The sequence below is a fragment of the Melanerpes formicivorus genome, unplaced genomic scaffold (genome assembly GCF_026170545.1).
Source record: "Melanerpes formicivorus ecotype bairdi unplaced genomic scaffold, bMelFor1.0.p_v2 SCAF_22, whole genome shotgun sequence".
In the NCBI taxonomy this organism is placed as follows: Eukaryota; Metazoa; Chordata; class Aves; order Piciformes; family Picidae; genus Melanerpes; species Melanerpes formicivorus.
Window position 1 is genome coordinate 8,009,892 of NW_027142374.1, and position 24,582 is coordinate 8,034,473.

The 24,582-nt window shown below is 45.9% G+C and overlaps 1 protein-coding gene across 5 annotated transcripts in view; it reads left to right on the forward strand.

The window, feature by feature from the left end:
- Window positions 1-9,119: 9,119 nt before the first annotated feature.
- Window positions 9,120-24,582, forward strand: part of LOC137447993 (synaptotagmin-like protein 2) — a 45,192-nt gene continuing 29,729 nt past the window's right edge. For 4 of the 5 annotated variants that reach the window (XR_010988959.1, XR_010988958.1, XR_010988957.1 and 1 more), the window contains exons 1-4: window positions 9,120-9,345; window positions 19,168-19,407; window positions 21,436-22,012; window positions 24,315-24,466. Coding sequence is in view for 2 of the 5 variants with exons in the window: in XM_068152059.1 (XP_068008160.1) it covers window positions 21,912-22,012; window positions 24,315-24,466 (253 nt within the window). In the remaining 3 variants the exon portion in view is untranslated. Of the gene's footprint in view, window positions 9,366-19,167; window positions 19,408-21,435; window positions 22,013-24,314; window positions 24,467-24,582 lie in introns of all 5 variants that reach the window. The other variant, XM_068152060.1, reaches the window with a different exon arrangement.

Genomic DNA, 24,582 nt, shown 5'->3' on the forward strand with positions numbered 1-24,582 from the left:
GATGGGGAGGATAAAACTTGGAATAGTTCAGTGTCTTATCTAAGGATGCATGGGTGACCTACAGTCCAGAATAAAAAGTGTACCTTGAAAGACTGAAGTTCAAATTCAGGTGTCTTCCAAAACATAAAAGGTATTTAGATTCACCTTCACTAAGGAAGCATGGAAGGATGTCAAATGCACATTACCACTTCTTTCCCAGGGTCAGCCTAGAATGGGAGCTGCTGCTGTTTTCTAGTCTATGGATGTATACAAATGATCTGAACGTGAGCACAACCTACAGAGCCATTTCAGTGATTGCCTGTGGCAGCTCAATAATACCCAGAAAGAGTCAGACTAGTAGCTCACAGAGCATTGATCTTTTACAAAACATAGCAGGTTTCAAGAAGATGCAAAAACCCATTGCCACCCCACAGTGCAGGTCAGCACACACCTGCATGTCCGTACCACAATATCAGTGTGTCCTCTAATTCCCTCTCATTTATCAACACCATAGTCCTTTCTCTGGCACCTCAGGCACCCTCAGCTAATATATATTTTCTTCCTGTTATGGTCACTTTTTTCCAACTAAGTCTCTGGAAGTTGGCAGAGCTACATTCCAGGAGGGTGAAATGCTCAATTTGGCCAGAGAACAGGAGCCAATAATGCAGCTTCTGCCCTAATACATGCCCATTTCAGCTTGTGACCCAGGGCTGAGTATATCTCATGATGAATTATTACAACCATCAGTCCTGTTTTACAGAGAATACTGACCACCAGTAGCATTTACTTTTGACTGGTGCCTGGGGCTCATTTCACACCACCAAAACATGAGCGTGTACCCTAACACTGATCTTCCAAGCTGGCCAGGGTTATACTCCTGTGAAGGTAATAGATGGTACCTGGCAGCTGCTTGGTTTGCTTCTAGTCCATTGCTACTGCCTGTTCAAATGTCAGCTTAGGAAAAGAACTGAACACAGAAAGCAAAATCTAGTTTGCTTTGATGATGGTTAAGGTTGAGTTACAGTGGGACTATGAAGAAACTCTTGCCAGCACCACTAGCCCTCAACTAAGTAGAGAAGATAGCCCAGAGAGCAGTAATAGCAGCAGCCATTTGGCTATGGGTGGAGCAAAGGCTTTTATCTCATGATAAAATGGAAGGGGCCAGTACCAGGAACTGTGTGTTAACAGACTTTGTGACTCAAATCTGTGTACACTGAAATGTGTTCAGAAATGTTCCCTTCCAAGCAACTCCCTTGTACTCACTCTGTAAATGGAAGTGTCAGTTATTAAGAAAAAGAAGCCCAGGGGCACACCCAGAGCAAGGCAGCATTGCCCAGATGAGCATCATGGTTAGGGCTTGCTTCTGTTGGCCTGAAACCTAATTAAAACACTTCCTGTAGAATTCCATGTTTGGCTTGACAAAAGCTCAGCAGCAGTCCAACCACTTTGTCTTCCTGAGATATGCTAAGTATGTGATTATTCAAAGCCACCAACCCCAGCATACCGTGGCTTCTAAAGCTCAGCTAAACACATTTCTTCTAAAGTTCAGTATCACATCTGATTGCTGGGGATGAAGAGTGCAATTAAAGATTCAAACAAGTACAATAAAAGGGCTGCTTTAAGCCGCTAAAGTTATTATTACATTTAGTTTCAAATGCACTTTACAGTTTGCTTGCTCACTGCACAACCTCATTTGCTGTCTAAAAAATATTTAGAAGCTTTTGCTGGAGTGTTTTCTGCCTAAAAGTTAATTAATGACATCCACAGCATCTCTGGGCAACCTGTTCCAGTGCCTCACCACCCTCACTGTAAAGAATTTCTCCCTAATGTCTAATATGAATTTATCTTCTTGTAGTTTGAAACTTACCCTTTGCACTGTGACACTGCACTCCCAGACCAAGAGCCTCTCCCTGACTTTCCCGTAGCCCCCTGCTTGAGTACTGGAAGATTATAGTAGAGCCTTCTCTTCTCCAGGCTCAACAGTCCCAACTCTCTCAGCCTTTCCTCACAAAGGAGGTGCTCCAGCCCCTTGATAATATTCATGGACCTCCTCTGGACCCCTTGAGTAGGTCCATGTCTTTCTGTGGGATTTTATTAAGAGTATGCAAAATGCTAGACTTCTGCCAGCTCTTCTGGCCTGTCTGACAAATGTAGAAAATGTAGGAAGTTTTCTTACCCTTCATCAGCTGTTGCAAGCTGATGCCTATTGCAGATGAAGGGATTTGCTTGTGTGCAACACAGTACAATAGAAATAACGCCTGTACCCACAGTGGTGTTTATTTAGTCATCTAAGCCCCACCTGAAACTGGTGTGAATGTAAGCACCTGGATAAATCTGTGGGTCTGAGCTAGGCCTTTTGAGCTGATGGTTACACTCCCCTTGTCTTCCCTGCCTTTTGTCCTGAGAAAAGCCTAAAAATGCAGAGAAGTGGCTTCTTGTGATGCTGCCCCAGACCTCCTGGGGATGCTGGTGTTGCATCCATGTAACCTGAGACTGAGCTGCCTTGGGTCGTGCTGGGCTGGAGTGATGGAGTATTGGAGAGAGTTGCAGAAGCAGAGTGGTAGTTTTGCATCAGTTGTGGTGTTAGTAAATGGTAAGTTTTAGCCCCTTGTTTGGTGGGTAAGCTGTGCAGCGTGAGTGCCCTGGCTGGTTCAGGCTAAAGAATGACTTTATAACAAAAACTGCCACCATCAGAGAATTAATTTCTATGCTGTGGCTCAGGTGTCAAAGCAAAATAAACTCTTTGCTTAGAGGGAGAGGTCTTTTTTTCTAATACTTGTTTCCATCTTCATAAATATGTTGGGTTTGGCTGGGATAGAGTTAATTTCTTTCACTAGCTGATACAGGGCTGTGATTTGGATCTGTGCTGGAAACAGTGGTGATGTCACAGAAATGTTTTAGCTGTTGCTGGGCAGTGCTTACACAGAGTCAAGGCCTTTTCTGCTACTCACATCAACCACCAGCACCAAGTAGACTGGGGGTGCACAAGCATTTGGGAACTGACAGAGTTGGGACAGCTGACCCATGCTGACCAAAGAGATGTCCCAGACCATATGATGTCATGATCAGCATATAAAGCTGGGTGAAGGAGGAAGGGGAGAGGAGGGGCTGCTTGGAGTTATGGCATGTGTCCTTCTAAGTAACCATTACATGTGACAGAGCCTGGCTTTCCTGGGGGTAGCTGAACACCTGCCTGCTGAGGGGAAGTGGTGAATGATGTCCTTGTTTTGCTTTACTTTTTTGGATGGCCTTTGCTTTTTCTATTAAACTACCTTTATCTCAACCTGTTTTCTCACTTTTCTGACTCTCCTCCATTCCAGCAGGGGGCACTGAGCAGGCAGCTCTGTGGGGCTGAGCTGCTGACTGGAGTTAAACCACATTCATTGAGAATTCTCTCAGGACAGATGTCTACTTACAGTGTTGAAAATCTACTGGAAAAATGCAGACACTAGTTCAAAATGAGTAATGACATTAAGAATCTGATGCAAAGGCCAGTAAAATCCATAAAGATGGTCTAAGTGAGAGAGTGGATGAAAGCCTGTGTAATGGTAAAGAACCCATCCTGAGAGCACCAGCATTCACAACATACCAAGTCTGCCCATTTCTGGGGAAGTTAGTCCTTAGGATGTTGTGTGAGCTCAAACTGGGGATGATGCACAGGCATAGCTGAAATCTTGACTTTTGCCTGCAGTATATTTATTCTGACAGAGGCTATGTTACATATGCAGGTTACATGGGCAGAAGGAAAATCCAGAGCTGACCATGTGCAGCGCCAATTGTGATAAGGAGTTTTGTGGACATGAAACATTTTTGTGTTGAGTCTTGTACTGGAGCAGAGCACAGTTTCATATAGCTAAACAGCACTTCTGCTCCATTTTCCTATTTTCCATGACAGATCCATGAATGAACCCAGCCTCTACTCAAGATGCCCTATCAGAACAAAAGGGAAATCCAATATTAAAATGTGATTTGAATGTCAAGAGGGCAGCAGGCTCACTAACATGTTGAGGAAACCTGTGTATGAAAAACTTATTATTTGCTTGTTTGTAAAGGCATGCCAGGATGTGTTCCCAACAGGAGAGACTGTATTATTTCCTCTTATAACATGGTGCATTTTAAAAGCCAGTTAGCAGCAAATAAGTATTTTTGATGACTTCCTGCTGATGTGAAGGGAGCATGCAGAGCATCCAGAGGGCAGAGATGAGACTGGGTGTGGAAGGGATGTCAGGCAGTGGATATAACCATCAACAGCACATTTCTGTCTGAATATGGTAAACCTTTGTTAATTACCTCTCTTTGAGAAGTTAACTTCTGCTACCTGTTGTCTTTTGCTGTCAGCTGGGTTACTGCAAGACTTGGAAGCCAGAGAATAGATTCCTTAGGATGGTTTTTGCCATAGGCCTAAGTTCTCAGTTCAGCACAGCAAACCTGTAGTTGTGGTGGTGGTAAGAGCGCCATAGAGCTGCATAGTGTTTCCTTTTCTGTGATGGTTTCACTCAGTTTTAGGAAGAAGTTCTATACAGAAAGAGTGATTGCGCTATGGAATGGGTTGCCCGGGGAGGTGGTGGAGTCGCCGTCATTGAAGGTGTTCAGAAGGAGACTTGATGGGGTGCTTGGTGCCATGGGTTAGCTGTTTGGGTGGGTTGGATTGGTTGATGGGTTGGACACGATGATCTTGAAGGTCTCTTCCAACCTGGTTTGGTTTATTCTAATAAAGGTTTTATTCTAGTAGCACTGCCCTCAAATGTACATGGACACAAATCTGTGTCCGTGTACAATCAATGCTGGTTTATCTCATGCTTTGTAAACTCTCACTTGTTTCCACTGCTAATGCTGATCAATACAAGTCTTGACATATGATTGGAGGTCTCAGGCTTGGAGGTCTGCTTTCCCTAAGGATTTTCCTTGTGCCTGCCAAGTTTTGCATGGTTACTTGACTTTTTCATCACTGCAATGAAATAAGCCATAAAACCCACTGATTGTCTTAAAGCAGTCTGGATTGGGATCAGACTCTGCTTATCTCATTTTGAAGTAGGACTCCCTGTCCATGTTATCTCAGCTCCTTGTATGGCTGGTGAAAGGAGACTCAGGAAGGAGTGCCATGCTCTTCCTCACCTATTGTAGGATGAAGTGATTCATCTCTACAGGTGCCTGTGTTCCTCCTTGTCTACAAGGAAACCTCATCTCTGGTAACCAGCTCTTCTCACCATGGATAAGAGTCTGGACCTTGCCCCAGTAACTGGGGGCAGACTTCCTGTTCTTTGAACCATGGGTGGCTGCAGGTGCTTTGCCTCCCCCTTCAGTCACTGATGGGAGGAATGTAGCTCTGTGAAAATTGTTAGCTTTGCTGTAAGCAATTAGTTAACGTCTTTCCCATGACTTGGGCCACATGATTTCTCAGCCTCTCTGAAAGTTATCTGAAACTTGAGCCAATTTCTCTTTTAAAAGTGCTATTAAATAAGTAAAAAAAATCTTACAATGCTAGCAGTGCTGAGCAAGATAGTATCAAAAATCTTTCATAGTTCTCACTGCCAACCAATACAGATTTATACCCTGCAGTGGAAAGGACACAGAGCCTCAAGTTTTTATTAAAACAGCTCAGCTTTTCATCAGTAAAAGTTGAGGTCCGCAGTGCCAAATAAAATAAGGCCAGGCTCTTAGCTGGTTTAAACTGGATGAGTTCCACATAGCTTCAGTTGACCTGCCCTGAATTTTACTTGCTGGATTTCACCTGTTACTTGATTTTCCTTCTCTAATCAAGTGAGACATATAGGAGGCTTGGAAGGGATGTGTCTGGAGATCCACATTGCTATTCTGCACCTGTTCACTGCTACATTCACAGTTCCTGCAGATGTGAGTAGGATCCTGCTTATACACAGCTTTCCCCCACCTTGGAGTCTGCACTTATGTTTATGGCTTCCTGCTGGAGCATTTGCCCTAATGGACAGGGACCTTTTATCTATTTATTTATTCTGGCATACCGTAAACTAAAACTTTAACACCCAGTAAACAAAACTGAGAGGCAGTCTGTTCTCAGTATAATATTTTTGTGACAAGACAGTGGGAAGTAAATGACATCTACAAGCACCGTGTTCCTCCCTGGGTACTCCCAGTACTTTTAGCACTGCAGTTATGTAGCTGAGGAGGGAAGCTATGGAGTCACATTGGGGTAGCAAAAATGTGAATGAAAATACCCAAAGAAGCAGTTGCTGATGATTTTGTCATGCTTCCAGATTTAGGTTCCTCTAACACTGAACCAAATGATGAAGAAATGCTGGAGCATTAATCACATTGCCATATTCTTTTCAACTCTCTTTTGGCAGCCTTTTGAAAGTCACAGCTAAAAATATTGAAAAACTTTAGGCTTAATGGGATTTGACTCAAGAAAAAAGATAGCATAGGAAGAAAAGGAATGAGACCAATGAGCTGCACTTACTGAGGTCCCAATGTAGATGAGATAACAACAGGACTGTTCATCTGAGTTAAAGGTGCTCCTGATTTAAAGCAGAGTCACCCACTGCACTCTGAAAAGCTGTGTAGGCTTTGAGAGAAGTTTCCCCCCTACTGGAATATGAATGAAAAAACCTTTGTGTGGTGAGTTGGCTTTAACTGCACACCAGGTGCCCACCAAGCTGCTCTATCACTCCCATCAGCAGGATGGGGAAGGGGAGAAAATAAGATGGAAAAGAGCTTGCGGGTCAAGATAAAGCCAAAGCAAAGGCCACATCTAGAAGCAAAGGAAAACAAAAGATTTATTCTCTACTTCTCATCAGCAAGTGATGTCCAGCCATTTCTCAGGAAGCAGGGCTTCAGTACACATAGTGGTTGCTCTGGAAGACAGACATAGTAGTAATGGAGGCTCACCTCCTCATTCATTCTCTTAGCAGTCTTGCTGAGCAGACATCACATGATTTGGAATATCCTTTTGGCTAGTCTGGGTCAGCTGTCCTGAAGATGTCCACTCCCAAGGTCTTGCCCACCCCCAGCCTACTGGTGAGGGGGGAATGTTGGAAAGACACCTTGATGCTGTGGAGCACTGCTCAGCAGTAGCCAAAGGTCGGGTATGTTGTTAACACCTTCCTAGCTACCAATACACAGCACAGCACTGTGAGGGCTGCTGTGGGGAAAACTAACTCCATCCCAGCCAGACCCAATACATGTTGTCACTTCAACCACAGCACAAGGGGAGGAAGCACCCTCAGAGACAGACCCCTGGCAGAGCAGTAATGCCTGAGGGTTATTGCAGAAGCATTGGTGTTTTGGGGCAAGACCAATGCTATTTTGAAACCTAGAGAAGGCTTGAACAGCCCCTAGTCCCTTCTCTCTGCTTTCCCCTCCAGGCTGGGTGCTCCAGGGAATCCTTCACCAAACCCACAGTGCCAGAGACTCTGCTCCAGCTCAAAGATGTCTGGCCTCCTTTCCTAAGAACGGAAGTTTATGCACTTGGCCAATATAATCCTTAATACAAATCATCAGGGCTGCACGTGGGCCATAAGCAAAGTGCCAGCTGATCACAGGAGATGCTCTGTGACTTGTTAGGGCAGGCAGCAGTCAGCATCTCCCAGACTCAGAACCTGACAGTATTTTAAGCTTAATAGCCCAGGAGTTCATTTTAGGATACTAACCATAAAAGTTGAAATAGAGATCAGCAAGTAAATCCATTTTTTTTTTGCACCTCTGCCTACTGTTTCAGTGTTTTACGTGGCTTCTGCCAGTTGTTTTCATGAAGATATTAAAAGACTGACAGTTGAGAAGAGCGTAGGAGTAGCTGGCTGCAGTAATACAATGGTTTTTTTTTTCCTGATTTTAGAGGCTGTTGTAAAGTTGTTACCATGTGACTGTATTTACTCACTTCCAAGTCATATTTTTCGGTAGCACTGAACAGGAATGCCCAGAAATAAAACTTTTATTAAACTGTTGTTCCTTCCTCCACTTGATGCAGAAGCTTTGACTTTCCAGCGCCCAGAACTTCAAACTCACAGTAGTGTTTGGACCTTTTTTGTGCCAGTCACTTCTGAAGTTTACACATGCTGTAGTGTTGTTATTCTGTACCCATTGTTAGTCACGGGCTATAATGGCCTGGGTTGAAACTACACGGATAAAATGTGAAAGCACAGGCTGTGAATCCAAGAAATACTGAATCCTCAGCAAAATTCTTCCTACAGCTGCAGAACCCAGTTTGCACTGAAACCTCAAAATGGATTCTGAGCATCCAAACCAAGTTACAGCAGTAACACGGTGCTCTTCCTCTTACCTCTAAATCCTAACTTGGAGCTTAATTTTTTGGTGGCTTGGGTTTGAACAGGGGCTTGAGGGAGTTTGCTCTTTGTTGTCTCTGCAAGTTGAAGACTGGAATATTCCTCAGCCCCCAGAATCCCTGTCCATTACCCCTCAGGCACAGACCAAGGAGAAAGGGATGGGTTTTGTTTCAGAAGCAGACAACCCAAGAGGAGATGTCTGGGAGCCATAGGCAGGCTAGTGTCTCCCAAGGAGATGCTCTGCATGGTCCAGTTGCTTCCTATAGTGCCACAGAGCTGCCACATGAAGAATGCTAGTGCTAAAACAAGCAGCACTGCTGCCTACTCCTGCTCTACTCATGCCTTACACCTCTCCTAAAACCTTACACACCTCATAACACCCTGTGCCTCTTCTAACACACTTCTCCTAAAGCCTCACAACTGTCCTAAAACCTCACAACTGTCCTAAAAACTTACACCTCTCCTAACATCTTGGCTTTCTGAAGCAGATCCTGTCCTGGCAATGCCAATGGTGGGACTAGTAACCTGATCTTTAAAAGCCAAATATAAAATAAGGAAAGGGAAAATCAAAGGCTCCCCAACCTACCTCCTGAACCCAAGCTGTCCTCTGCCCCACCTACCTCTAGCCCCTGCTAGCCTGCTTGACCCCTGCCCACCCCGACTCCTGCTCCCACTTCTCTAAATCCAGGCCAGGCTTTCCGTGGTGCTGCCACCGGGGACAGGCGGGGACAGGCACGGCCCCGCCCTGCCCCTGGCCTTGCCCCGTCCCGGTGGGATAGTCCCGCCTCCAGCTAAAAGCTCCGCCCCTGACCGGGATATCCCCGCCCCCAGTACCTAGCCCCGCCCCGTCGGCCGCCCCACGCCGCCGAGGGCAAGTAGCGGCTATTGGGGTTTTATCGGTCCCGGGACTTGCTCCGGTGGCCTTGAGGGACGGGAGTGGAGCCCCGAGCCGGGTCCAGAAGGGCCGAGCGCTGCGGATCCGTGCGCGGCCGCTCGGCGTGTTCCGGGCTCGTTCGCGAGTCGGGACACCCCTGCACCTCCTGGTACCGGTGCCTGCCGGCGGCACTGACCGAACCTCTCGCCGTTGGGGCTGGGATTGCGGCCGCAGGCGAGTAGATCATGGCAGAGGTACCGCTGCCCTCACTTCCTTCTCCTGCGGCGCCGGCAGCCGCCGGACTGGTGTGAAAGCGAACAGCCACCCTAGCTAGCCGTGCCCCGGGTGCCCGCGGGTCCGGGGGCTGGCCCAGGGCCTCCCCTCCAGGCGCGGAACAGGGACCTGCCGTCGGTGGTACTTAGGCCAGGCACGCCTGGTCCCGCGGGAGTGGGGCACCACCGGAACAGGGGAGCGTTGTTTGTGCCAGCGGGCAGGGAGCGGAGGGCAGCCCCCCGGCAACTGCCCCCGGGGCTGGTCTCACCGCCTTGTCACCGGGAACGGCAGTGTGCTTCGGGGCTATGGTGGCGGGCGTGGGTACGCTGGGAGTGTGGCCCAGCGGCCAGGTGACATTGATAGCACCACAGTAAACAGGGGTGTCCCTGCCTGTCGCTGCCCTTCGGCTAGGGGGATGCCATTGGAGCTCTCTACCACACCAAGCTGGTGAGACCCTGCTTCACTTTGGGGCATCACAGTTCTCTGCTTGGGCTCACAATTCTCACGCTTTGGGTTCTTACTAAATAAAAAACTGTATTGTCTTGCGTTGATGAATTGTGTTGTCGGGGACTTTTGAAGTCCCTCAGAGTTTCTGTGGCTTCTGTTAAAACAAAGTCTGTGAGGTGGCTGCTGATTTTCAGGGGAGAGATGTCAGACCAAAATGCTGCTGTGTTGTGAGGAAAATCTGACTTCATAAACTTCTTAGAAAAAGAGGAAAATCCAGCAAAATAAGGGGTACTTTGGTGCTTTATAGTCTGCTGTCTGCTATTGCTTCTCCACATACTTAAGTTACTTGTGAAAACTTGGAACATCCAATGGCCCTTCCCTGTGATTTCTCCTGCACTTTGGTCTTTATTATCACAGCCCACCCTCCATCCTGCTTTTGTGTACTTCCTTATCCATGCTGCAATGTTGTAAATAGTTGGCATAGCAACAAAAGCAGAATTTATTAATTTCTGCTCCCTTTGCAGCCAGCTCTCTGATGTGATCAGTGATGTTGTATAAGAGATAGTAACCTCTGGCCACTGCTCTTTGCCTTATTCTGTCTTTCTTGGAGTTCTTTGGCAATGAATAGTTTTTAATAAAACAGTTTGCAGTGGAACTTATCCTCTTCAGCAACTTTAGAGACAGTTCTATGCCCCCTGTGTCTCTGCCTCCAGGGTATGGTCAGTACCTTGGAGATCTACTGTGCCACCACTATGAGGGTGTCAGCAGGCAAGAATCCAGATGTTCATGAGAGCTGAACTCATCTCCTTTATTCTCTCTTCTTCTTGCTCCCTGTTCCACCTTTGGCAGAATATACAGAAAGCTTCATGTGGAGACCCAAGTTTCTGCTCTCCTGCACAATTCTTTAATTGAAGCACAAACTTCTTTTTTTCCTCCTGAACTCATAAATCACATACCTCTAATGGGCCTCCATCACTGGGAATGAGGCAGCCCTTGCCGTGCTATGGCACAAGGTGGACAAAGTGTTCATTGTATGGTAGGTTTTGATTGAATTTAAATCAATATTGTTATCTGCGCTTCAGAGATGGGGTAGTGGGAAGGGGGGGAAAGAACAATAATAAATGTTTTGCAACAAAGTTGAAAGGAGTACCTGGCTGGCTGGGGGGTCAACAGGAAAACAGCAGCTTGATTCAAGAGTCACTAATAGGCACTTATTTCTCAATGCCTGTTAGTGATTCTTGACTAGAGTTGCCTTTTTGAAGTTAAACCTAATGGCACAACTCATCTTGAAGGTGAGAAGACAGGTGGGGCTGGGACAGCAGTTCAGCAAAGCTCACCCATGGAGGATGTCATATGCTCCTAACAGCTGCTCTGGGTGTCTGAATAGCCTTGCCTCTCTTCAGGAATTTCAGCCCAACATGTTGCCTTCTGTCAGACATGCAGCTGAACGTAGCACTGCAAAGCAGGGCAGTCAGTAGCATGGAGTGTTGTCAGGCAGACATCCCCTCTGCACCTCATATATGTGCATTTCATATGATGGGATCATCATACAATTATGTTTAGACAGATTTATAGTTGTCACTGCACACATAAAAGCTCCAAGTCTTGTTCAGCTTGAGCACCTAGAAATAAAATGATGTTGTCCAACAATACAGGTAATCTTGTTGTCCCAAAAGTCTGTCTTCTTGCCTCCCTGCAAGATTTGCTAAGTATTCCTGGAGCTGCACAGATGGAAGAAACACCTTATGTGTGTAAGAAAATGCCAGGTGCTGATCTGAAACAGATTTTATTTTTAGTGATTTAATTAAATTGGTGCAATCTGTGTTTGGATTTCTCGACTGAGTTTACTTGAACTTTATCTTGAGGTGAACTAAGGGACAGTCCATGTCCACATGCAGAGCTGTGCTAGCTTAAGTACATCTGTTTGTAGCCATGCCTGTAGTTGATAAACCTGTCACTTCCTCCTGTAGAGGAAACCTGAAATGTGAATTGTGCCTTTGTGATGAAGTTAATGTAGAATGTTATTTAGTTAATTAATTAGTTAATTTCCATGTGAATTTAGACTGCCCATGCCTATTAGCTTTGGCCTCCTCATGTCTGTAGGTGTTGTATAGCACCTTTCACTAGGAATAATTAAGTACAAGTTCTTTCACCAAACTGAGCACTGCAGGGTGCAGAGAGTGGAAGCAGATGCTTTTTGTTGTTCTTGTAGGTAACAAGTGCTGCCAGAGATACCTCCTGTCCCACTCAGTCATCCAGCTCCTAGAGCATATATGTGGCCTCAGTAAGTGAATTCATGACTGAGTCTGTTTGCATTGGAAAGTGGCCAGTTTATGAAAAAATATTCCCACATATGGATTTTTCTCAAGGAACAGAACCATGACAGAAAGCTGCAACTTCAGTAATGGGGTTATGCTGCCTGGAGTTTCCTTTCACTGTATCTCAGGTTGAGAAAGCAAACCAGCTTTATTTAAAATGGTAGTGTAGTCCATTACTATACTTGAGCCAGGTGTGCCATAGGCCAATCCAGGCCTCAGCACATGCTTGGAAATTAGAAAACAAAGAAGGTGGAGATCCCAAAACAGGCATGTACTTGAGCTTCATTTCTCTCCCCTTTCATTGCTTGGGGACTGAACCCAGACTAGATGTAGCCCCTCTGTGTTTTGGCATCACAAACTAGAGATTGCAGATCAGGAGATTGCTTCTTAGAAGGTTGTTTCCAAAACTTTCCTTTTCCCAGATGCTGGAGAAAGTGATGCCTTCCAGATATACCTCAGTTTAAGCAATATTGAGATGCACCCCGATGTTCTGCAGTTACTTTCGTTCCATTTTTGAGCTATTTCAGAATCATCCAGGTGTGGCTGTGGCTTAGAAACAATTACTGACCAGAAGAAAGGATGTCTCAGTGTGCAAAGTTTCCTAAACAAGCAGCTCTGGTTTCCAGTGGATTGTAGCACCACTCTGCCTCATGCCATTGAGCTCAGCAGGCAAAGGAGTACAAAGGAGTTTGGGCCCATTTGTTCTGACTTCTGAGCTCCCACTGTGTTATAAAACCAGAGGGGTTGTTTTGTTGGTTTTTTTTTTTAATGCATTTTTTCCCCAGCAAAATGGCTTCTGATTCTGAGGGCTCCTAACCTGCTTCAGATGGCTGGTCAGGTGTTGCAAGCTCAGTGTTACTGGGGCATAACAAGCAGGGTCAAAAAAGCAATTTATGACATGAGACCAGTGGAGGCAAGCATGGAGAAATTACATTTGGAAGGAGGTAAAGTTGAGGTCAGCAAATATTTTTCAGGGTCAAAAATAAAAGCCAAAAGTTCTCATGGGTGGTTGCCCATTTTCTTCATCTTCCAGTCCTGTAGTTTCTTTCTTTGGACTCAGATAAAACTTATCTTCCATCTCCTTCTTTCATTTTGAAAATATCCAGGTTGTGAGGATGAGTGAGGGGCAAATGGGGACAGGAAGATATTAGTCTAAATATGTAACCTTCACCTGCAGTGGTCTAGTGGATTCAGTGATTTTAGAGGTCTTGTCCAACCAAAATAATTCTATGGTGCTATATAAATCCCTGTCTGAGCCAGGGCTGGACTGGGGCAGGGTGACTGTGGTTGGGTGACAGTCATAGCAAGGTCTCTGAAATACTGTCATCCTCTCTCGCAGCTGGGATATGGCCATCCTTCTTCAGTGGGATATTTGTGGGTTTCTAGGTGTCCCAGATGGCTGTGCTTGTTTATTTGTGTTCTAGCAGAATTACAATGAACTATATCCTGCAAGATCTACAAATAGTCCCCACCTATGAATTAAACAGAAGTCTCAAATATTTAAACTAAAGAGCTGGATTACCAGTTTATTACCAGTAAAGGGCCTTGTCGACCTTGAGGAGAGGCGTCTGAGTCACATTTCTCTGATGGGTTGGTTTGGTTTTTGTTGGGTTGGTTTTGGTTTTCTTTTCTGGCAATGCTGGCAATAATGGTTAAGACTGAAGCTCAGTCTTTTGTTTACCCTAGGTGGTAACTGTAGGATGGTTCATTTAATTAAAAGTGGATGAAAGAAAGTAAATTGTATATAATGCAAATTCTACCTGTGCAGTTAGTCGCTAGAAGGAGCTGGGTAGAGTACAGTGTGGGTAGTTACTCATGTAACAGATAGATTACATTGGGTAGAAAAATACTTATGCATTGTTTTTTACAAAAGGGAATGGAAGCCTTAATAAAATCTTCTGTGATCTTGTGGGTCTCCTACCTTCTTCATAAGAGTGGTATTCCTGAGGCTGAGTGCAATTAGGCAGAGTTCACCAACTTCTGATGTGGGCACTGGAGCATTTCCTCAATTATGCATTCCCCACATGCCCTGAATAGGGGAGTTTACTCAGGTTTTCTGGCTTAGCATTGTATTGTTCTTCTAAAATATCTTCTACTAGCTGCTTTCAAAGGGCTGGGCTCCAGACCTCCTTGCTCTGATAAATTCCTGCAATTCCTATGCACCGAGAAGTATCTCAGGGCCATTTTTGATCAATGGATGTCCTTCACTGAAGCTGCCCAGGGTGAGGAGGAAGGAAAAGATTTTAATAAACCACCTGAGATCCTCATCGTGTGGGATGTTACTGGAAAGCATAATGTGAGGCAATGACAGCAGCAGAGAGAAGCCACCCAAGGCTGTGCTCACAATGAACTGAAGTGGTATTTTGTGTTCTGGGTTGCACATGGGAGCGAGGAGCCATCACCAGGGTCAGAGCTGCTGTCCTCCAGCTTGCCTCTTGGGGCCTGCCAAAGCTGCCCTTGGTAGTGGTTATAGGTAGGAATCAGCTGCTCATTGTTGTGTCCAAGGTGGGAATGGCACTTTGTACATGTCATGTACACATTATGTACAGTCCTTGCTCAGTAAAGAAAAAGTCTGTATGAAGTCTGTCATTAGTTGAGCTTGAGTAATTTTGACATTTGGAGATAGTTGAGGTCAAACCAGCCTGGCATTGCCAGAATTCGGCCCTGACATTCACTATGTGATGGTAACAGATGTGTTCATGTACTAACTGCTCTGGAAGACCACAACTGCCTGCTTTGTTTGAAATTATCCTTTATCTTATCAGCTGTCTCTCACCTGAAGGACACTTCTATATGACTCGGTTGCTTAGGAGCTTTCTGAGCAGGAACATTAGACCTCTTTTGTCTGCTTTCACTGGGACAAATCAGATAGAATATTGCTGCAGACAGTGCAGCTGCAGCACTTTAGTGGAATAGCTTTTCAGAAAACAGTTCTGTTAAATACATTCTCAGTTCTCATAGCTTACAGCTGCTCTTGGTCTGTGAAGGACTAGACAGCTACATGTGGTGTATTGCAAATTATGAGAGAGTGGTGCACCTTGGAGGAGGTTTCATGATGCTGTGGAGCTTCACTTCTCAATGGTAACCAAAAGGCAGGTATTTTATTTTTTTATTTTTTTTTTTCATTACAGTGAGAGAGGAGAGGAGAGCACAGAGGGGGAGAAAGAGGGTAGTGGTGTGATTGTGGCCATAGGCACAGAACAGGCTTGGGTTGGGGTGTCTGCTGCTGAGCCATGATCCCTTTCAGACGGACAGCCCTCAGCTGCCTTTCTGTGAAGGTTACACACTGACTATACTCACTGTTATCCAGCAGTTTGATAATCTGAGTGATGTTTGTGGGCTTGTGCAATACTCTTCCTACCTGTATAATTGCACCCTGAGGCCACATCCATGTAAAAAGGAGCACTTAAATCAGTAGATCTGCCACAGGCCTAAGCGAGACTCACATGTCTCGCTACATTCTGCCATGGCAGCCCCATCAGCTTGTGCCTTCCCAGTGAAAGGAATCAGATGGAAGGAAGAATGAGGCTGGATCTTCCAGCATGAGACAGGGAGAGGCACTAAGCTGGTCAGGGACTCAATACAGGTATAGCAGTTTGGGTATTAAGTCTTTCTAGTACTGTTAACTACAGCATGTATTGGGACCACATTCATCATTGCTACTCTTAGTTTCGACCTACCCTGGAAGAGTTGTCTTGATTAAGAAGTGTATTGGGAAATGTCTACACATTGTAAAACAAAAGGAGGTTATTTCCTTACATTGTGATAGGATGTGATAAAGAGGTATGGACAGAGGCAAGCAGTCTTTCCAGCTTGCTGCTATTTTCATCTGGCTATGAATAGCCTTGTGAAATCAGTATTATCTGTTCTGGGTTTTGTTGTGGTTTGGGTAGGGATGTTTTCATATCTTTATTACATAGACCTGTGTGCAGCTCCAGATCTCAAAGGGTGATGTGGGTATGGATGGTCCTACACTGACCTAGGTAATGAAATTGGTGTGTTAAATAGTCATCTTTTGTGGGCCCTGACTGCCAAACTGGCAGGTTAAGGTACTGTGACCGTTTGAGGCTGTGCCTAAATCCATCCTCTTCCTTTGCATACAAAGCAGTGTCTAGTCAATGAAATCATAGAAGCATAGAATGGTTTGGGTAGGAAGGGACTTTAAAGATCATCTAGTTCCAACCCCCCTGCCATGCTCAGGAACACCTTTCACTAGACCAAGTTGTTCAGAGCCCCATTCAACCTAGCTTTGAACACATGCAGGGATGGGGCATCCATCTGCTTGCCCTGTAGGGTACATATTAATCTGTGTGCATCACAGCACTGAGGAAGGCATGTGGCACTGGGAAGGAGGGGTGCATGCTGAGAAATCAGAATGAAGACTGGAGTGCCCTGCCTATGATCTATAGATAGTTTGTGTCTGTGGGCAGATGACAGAAAGAGCACTGAGCTGGTACTGTGCATCTGAGGAATTTGTGCTTGGGTTAGTTATAAGGAGCATTACCATTGCTCTGTTTTGAGCTGGAGCTGAGATAAACTTCTTGTAAATAAAATGAAAATACAGCACAAAGAAGGCAGCAGCCCTTTCAGCATCTGCCCTTCCCAGAGGGACTCTGTTTCATGCCTGCTAGGCTAAGCAAGCACTTAGTTTTCACCTGATAAAACTGTTTCAAAGAGAGTTACTTAAACCCAGCAAACAGCTCCCTGAACAACAGCCTTCTCCACTGTAATAAAAAGAAAATACATGGAGAGGATACCTTCATTCAGGCGAGAGGTCCACAACATGCCTTCTTTCATAAATGGCTGTGGCTGCTGCAGAAACCCTGCTTGGGATTAGTCAAACTATTTATTTTGGAAAGCATTCCAGAACTACACCTTCTCGAGCTTTTCCTTGCGGACGCAGCTGCATGCCTGTGACCTGTGTGGTCAGCAAGCTCCCACTGGGAGGAGGCAGGAGAGTTGGCATAGGCAAGTCAGTTGGTTTTGATCACGTTTGTGGGGACGCACTGCAGAGAACCAAGGAGTGAGGAAATGAGCATTGCCCGGGTTGCAGGCTGGCTGAATGCACCTTCACTCACCGTGCCCTAGTGCGGCATGCTCCCTGCAAGAGGATGTTGTGCTCTGCTCAGAAAGGTGGGTGTTTGTTTGCCCCTTCACTTTCCGGGGTTGGATGCTGGGCTGATGCTAGGGGAATGCATGTCACACCACCCCGCAGCACTTGACTGAAGGGGGAACGGAGCAGTTTGGGACAGATCACAAATTTCTATGTCTTGGCTGGTGTAAACAGGATTGTCCCTAGATCCACCCTCAGCACCTGACCTTGCCCAGTCTGTCAGCTCCAAAATGTGGGACTGATTTTCCCCTCAAGTGACACTACTCTTTGCTGCTGTACCATCCAAGTATTTGACAATGAGAAGGTTTATTCCTTTTGTTACTATTCCTCTTAGATTTTCTGCAGGTGATCAGAGCTCTCCTCTCTACAAGGGATTGGCAGAGCCATTAGCTGTGCCCCGTGTGGAGGCTGACGTTGCCTGTCTCCTTCCTGTCTGCAAAACTGCAGCTGGGCACTGCTTACACCACCTCTCTTGGCACTGCAAAACCAGTCTCACAGGGGAAGATGCCAAATGGGAATAGCCTTCTTGCACCTAAACACTGCTCAGCAGATCTGTAGTGAGCTAGGTGGGGGCAGAGAAGGGTGTGAGGAATCTTCAAAGCTCCCTAGGTAACACCTGGAATGAACAAACAAACTTAACTTTCTCTAGAGAGCAAGCCTGGCTGTGACGCAGGTCTGCAACATGGAGTGGGTGAATGCCGAGGAATCCTTAATGGGTTTTCTGATACAATGCTTGGGGCTATCAAAGAAGCAAATGGCTGGTCAAAACAAAATGGGCAGATAGTTTCACATTTCAAGTGTAGTGAGGCTGAGGCTTTGAGGGTATTACAAATGCTTAAAATTAATGTGAGTTTGGAAAGTAATTAGGAAGATCTGTGAAACGCAGAGGCATTGTTCTTGTTTTGGGGCAGTCCCTGCCCTGTACCCTGCAGGAAGCTGGAGGGCAGGATGTCTCCCTGTACTCTCTCTAGCCATGTTCTGTTATCTCTTGGTGAAGATAATGTGTTACAGGGACCTGCAGTCTAGCTCTGCATGGCCTTTCCTGTATTTTTAACTGGACACTGCAAATCTGTGGGAAGATGAGGTGTGCACATCCTAGCAGCACAGGCCTTACTTCTCCACTTGTGCTTGGGCTCTGGCTGCGACAAGCAGCACAAGCAGTGTAACAAACCATCATGGATCTTCTTTGGTGACTGCAGCATTCACTTCTGCAGGAGGCAGCCACAAGAAATCAAAAGCTATTACAGTAAGAGATTTAGCCAGTTATGCCACATGATGGGTTATGCTTCTGCTTGTCTCCACACCCCCTCCACACCCAGCATTTGTCAACATGTGTAAGGCATGGGAGTTGATCCCGTTGTGATATTCTCTTCCCCAGAAAAGCAGCTAAGGGGAAGAAAGTCCTTTGGACATACTTCTCTACTCAGTTTTATGGTATTTGCTGTAACCATGATAATCTGTTTTGTTCAACTGGTTGTCATCATGACAAGCAGCAGGCCCGGTGGGCTGGTGTCTTTTCAATGGGGCATTGTGATGGTGTGGCACCTGAGAGCAGCCTGAGCTTGCTCTGCACAGCTTGCAGAGTTTAAGTAGAAGTTGCTAACCTGGACTGTGTGAGACCCATGGGGTCTTGGTTTTTGAAGGAATCTGTTAATGTAGGTGTTTGTGCTGCATCACCCCTGTGGTCTTCAAACTGTTCATTAACAAGGCTTGGGGAGAGAGGTTTATGTGCAGCCAAACAAAGCACAGCAAAGCCGTGTGGAGCTCCCTAAGGGGTGGAAGTGTGAGCTGTAGGTCTGAGCGATGTGGGGGAGCGGGCGCTGGTTTGGCACAGCACAGTGTGCCTGCCTGGTAACAGACTGTACATGGCAGGTGATTTTTATCCTTAATCTATTGCACTTACAGACCTAAGTAAACAAACATACTCTGCCTTATCATGGTGTAGCCGAGTGGGGTGCTCCTGTTTCAAGTCTCTGCAGCATCTAGGACACCCATCAGTGGCTGCAGAAGCTAAAGTCCTGTGTTTGGAGATCATTTCCCAGCCTTGTTTACGCCCTGGGCCTGGGTCTACAACTCTGCAGCTCCTGAGCCTGCCAGCAAAACCTCCAGGTGCAGCAGTCTTCTGGAGCAGCTCACTTTCCCACGGTGAGTGCATTTAGTGGTTTGATTTTTAACTATTTAAAACAAAAGAAGGAGTTGGCTGTTTGGTTTCTGTTAACCTTTTTCTTCTAATGCGACTGTTCCAGCAAGATAAAACATTCTCAGGAAAAGAAAAGAAAAGGCCATTTACAAAGAAGTAGCCATTATTCTTTTTCTACTTGACTACCATACTGGTGAATAAATAGGAGTCTTTGGTGAAAATGTTTTCTGAAGTACTTTCAGCCCACACATCATGGGTTTGTTAAAAAATCAATAAAAGTTCCAGGGAAGCAAATACTGTGAAAACTCTGCCCCTATCTGCTTTTTTTAGAAAAGTGAAATCTGTCCCAGAAATTTCTGTAAATGTCTTTGTAGAAGTAGGACCGTGCCTGAGAGTCAGCCACAGAGAGTAGATGGTGGGAACAAAGTGTGGAAAAGCCATGCCAAGCCGGATGAAATACAGGTTTAAACAGTAGAGATTCCTCAAGGGGTTTTATGACTGCTACTGGTTCAGTTATTTAGAGTGGTGCCTGTAGTTTCTCAGATGATAAAGGGTATAATTGTAGCGTGACAGGCACAGCCTCTAAGAAATATGAAATGTTGTTTCCTTCCCTCAAAAAGTTATTTTCAAGTAATTACAGCGGCTTTATGGTGATGCCCATTTCTTTCATGAGCCATTTTGTGTGGTGTTCCATGGTATTTCTTTGTAAGCATTAAGGTCAGATGCCTATTCTTTCTTCTAATGTGTTGTTAGACCATTATGAAAAAGGCAAATATTTTGCAATGTATCATTCATAAAATAATGTAAATCCTTGAAATTATGTAAAATGTGCAAAGTTCAGTTGAAGTACTTGTGCTTGACTTCAGATATGCCAGCTGAAGGAAGAGGTACACCATGTAGAGACACATAAAAGTGACAAAAATTATGAAGACCCCAGCTCTGAGAAACCTGAAGGAGCTGGGGTTGGTTAGCATGGAAGCTGAAGTGTAAAGTGCTGTGAAGACAGTGGCAAAGGCAGCATCCCCATGGTGGATGGGATGGGCTGATGTCTATCAGGGAGATCTGGGGTAGGCATAGGAAGAATTTGGTTGCTTGCCAATTAGCTAAGCACTGAAACAGGTGGCCTGAGAGGGCTGCAGTTGCTATCCTCTAAAGGGAAGATTAGACAGAGAGTAGAAATGATACAGCCTTTGAGTTTAAGGAATGGGCCGGGTGACCTTCAGATCATGTTTGCCATGAAAGCTGGGATTTATTCATTTTTAATGATCTGACTCGCAAGGCTGTGGCTTTGGAAGAAAAAGCCAAGTATGATGAAACCCACAGTCACCTGATGGGCTTGGAAACAGTGGAAAAATCCCATCTGGTGAGCTAGAAGCTGCCTGCATGGACACGAGCAGATCTTGTGCTCCCTCAGAGGTGTGCTTTACTCTCCTCAAGCTGGCCAGGAGAGAGGAAAAGGAACAGAGTAGCAAAGCAATGCGTGATTTACTCTTCCTGCACGTCCTGCTGCCTCTGGCCATTTTCAGTGCCTGTTGAAACATTAAGTGAACTGCACCCATACAGCTAGAATAGCAAATAGCAGCACCGCATAAAGCAGAGCGCACGTTAGAAAATGAGCAGCCTCTGGTATTTTACAGCATAACATGCAGCAATAACGCTTGCAGGTTGATGTTCTGTCATTTTCCAATTGCTTTACACAAGTTGGCTGCTTATCCTCAGTTTCCTTTAGGGCAGACAGAAGTGAGGAAAAGCAGGATGAAGGTAAAAAGCGAGCAAGCAATTTTGTCATTGCTATGCATATTTTGCTGGTGGCATGCTGAGGCAACTGTTTGCCTGTTCGTAGGAAAGCGGCTAAAATAAAATACTGTGTTGGTTAGGTTAATGCCACGTGAGGAGCCGTAGGATGGGGAGGGAAGTAGGGCAGCTTGTTTTGGAACTTGTGCTGAAGAACAAATAAAAAACCCCAATGTACACATTCAGTTGCCATATGTCGTGCTTATCTTGAAAGGCATCTCGGTGTTGTTTCTTTGCAGGGATGCTTGATCTCCACAGAGGCAGACTTCCCGGTTGAAGCAAGCGCATGCCAGAGGTGCTGGGGTTGCTGGTGGTAAGCTGAGGCTTTCATGCCTGCTGAGGCAGCTAAGGCAGGCAGTAAGCACACTCCTTCCCGTGCTTCCCTCTTTGATTGATGTTGGCTTCCAAATTTCTGTGACTCTGCCTGAGGAAAAGCAAAGGAGTATAATTTTGCTGAGAGAATTTTCCTGGCAAGGGAAGGCATGAAGTGCAGAGAAATGTGCCAGCCAAGAGCCTGGAAGTGCAAGTCCAGGTGCTAGCGCAACTTCCACCCAAGCCATGCTATTGTGAAGTGCTATCTCTCCAGACGCGTCTCTCTCAGCACACCAGGGCGGGCTGCACAGGGGCTGCCTGTGGCATTGTGGCAGCCTGGGCTGAATTAGTTCCTGCTCTGTCATTGCTTCCACTGCCTGAAGAACTGAAGGTTTCAGGGAAGATGTTAGACTTGAGTTTCCTTACTGAGGAGGAATATGAGAAGCTGATGAAGGTCCTGCAGAGAGATGCAGAGCTGAAGAAGAAGGATGGGGATCGCATCAGGTGAGAGAGCACGCAATAACAGCAGGACCTGAGCTTCCCCTGGGGCTGGGGGGGTTGTACTTCTAGATAAGAGTTTGTGTGTGTGTGTGTGTGCATGCAAGGAAAGATGCAGGCTGCAACAATGCTGTCCCTTCTTACTCTGATGCTGACAGATCTTTTCCTTGCACCTCCTGCTTTCTCAGCCATCCTGCTGGCACTGCTGCCCTCTCTCTGAAGGATCACAGGGCTGGACTCTCCTTTTGAGTTAATCAGCAGCCCTCAGAGGCATTACAGGCAATTGTCCCTTTCCTGCTCTGGGGAGGAAGATGCTGGTTTCTTGGTGTGAGATGTCCAAGCAGGGGAGTAGCTGCTACCTTCTTTTCCTCACTCAGCACAGAAATCCTGTAGAGTGTTTTAAAATGAGACTTTATATCCCCAGCTCTGCACCATGTTCCTCCTGTACTCTTTGAAGTGGGTGTGTATGCAGCATCTGCCATACAGGCAGAGAGGGGCAGTGAGAGGCTACGTGATCTGCCAAAGGTTTGTGGGGAGCCGTTCCAGAGCTAGGAATTGCTCTCCCTTCAGCTGACTTGCTACTGGCCATCCTGGAGCTGAGGTCTGTTTGATCAGGATTGCTTGTTGCTGCTGTCACTTTTTAAATGCCAGCCATTAGACCATCTGGGTTGACAGTATGCACCAAGCTTAGGAAGCTGGCACCAAACTCCATGGCAAGAAATGAATAGTTCAGTGAGTGTGGGTGGCACTGTGCCACTTTACCCCTGCTAAAGATGTGAGTCTTCGACTTGCTGTTGAGCCAAAAAAGAGTAAGCCCCACGTAGGAGGGATGCTCAAGGCTTGAAGGGGGAGTGGGTGGCTTTGCAGCAATCTCTGCGCTCAGGGGTGAGAGCTGGGAAGCAGAACCGGTAGTGGCAGGTGAGCAGCTTGGGCTTGAGGTGTGTATGTGTCTGCATGCTCTTGCATCTCCTCTGAATTGAAACAAGGATATGGAAAGGTTTCAGATTATTTTTCTTTGTATTTCCTTTTTCTGAAGTGCAGTAATGTTTCTGCTCTGCAGTTGAGGTTTGGGGGAAAGAGTGTTTCAGTTATTTGTTCTATGTCACTTCTCTTTGAAGCTGTTGCACAGGCGGCTTTCAGCTGGGAGCAAAGCAAGTTTGATCCTGATCAGACTGGTGCCAAATGTCCTTTGCTGACATTATGGATCCATGCAATAAGACTTTTGGTGCAAGTGTGGACATGTTTGGCTTCAACACAACCTGCCTGTTGGCTGAGATTAAGTCAATGTCATTACAGTAATCTGATGTCAACAAGATTAAAATAAGCTCCTACATCTCCTCTGACCCAGCACCTCGAGACCCTCACAGGGAAAGATGCAGCCCTGATCTAGATGGGAGCTGTGCAGCTCCCTGGCTGTCAGTCCTGCTGGGCCCACAGTGCTGCCTGCAGAGACTTGAGCCCAATTATCCCATACCTGCTCCCTTCTGGCATTCAGGCAACCAAATATGACCCTTTAAGGCTCATTCGTTATCTGGGGATTTGGCCCCTCTTCCTGATGAGACTTGGACTTCTGGCCTCTCAGGTCTCACAGGGACTCTGAGTTGTGGTGATCTGTGGGAGGCAGTGCCAGATGGGGGCAGCTAATTCATCGAGCTGTGGTATAAAACCAAAATAACCATGAGGGTTAAATGTACAGGCTAGCAAACAGAGCAGTGATGGGGTTTAGGTGCCAAAAACCAGCCTGGGTGTGTCCAAGCAAGTTACAGTACGAGAAGCTGTGCTCAGGAAGGAGAGCTAACTGTTTGAGTGCCAACAGTGGCATGGAAGGAGAAGCAGGGAGAGGAGCAGTGTCTGGGAGAATGCTGCAGGGGCAGGTTGCACCCCTAAATAACGTGATTTGTTTCCATGGTTTGCATCAGATTTGATCCAAAACCTTTTGTTGCTCGTGAGGAGATTGATAGACAAATGAAACAGAGAAGTGCAAGGCCTTCAACCAGTCCCACCCCTTTCCAAATCCTAAGGGCTGCAAAGCAAATGGACACATCTCCTTGCCAGGTGACTCTGGTTTAGGTTTGTAAAATTGGGCAGAGGTGAAGGCCTGTGTATACAAGGTGTTGTTCCCATTTCAGATAAATAATAAATCATCTTTGGTTCTAATGCTGGTTTGGCCCTTGTGATTGTAGAAGATGATCTCTGGATCCTGTGTACTACCAGGCACGGGAACTGTATGGACAGTTGTTACAAAAGTAGCTCAGGGGAAGTGGAAACTTTGGAGATCTTGGTGTACAATGTTCTCATTGACTTTCAGGCGGATACAAGGCTCCATCAAGGATGAGAAGAAGAAGAAGTTCATGACAGGTGAATGGTTTTCGGAAGTGAAGGCAAAACGGTTTCAGGAAGACTTAGAGGGGCCAGATCTACTTCGGGCATCGATTAGAAGGAAGAAGGGCAAACTAGAAAGTAAGTATGTTAGTGTGCATCTTAATAAAACATTGGTGGTTAAGTATGAGGGTCTCCCTGTACTGGGAGCCTACTGAGGACCAGTGATAAGGAGATTCTCAGCTAAGCTGTAGTTT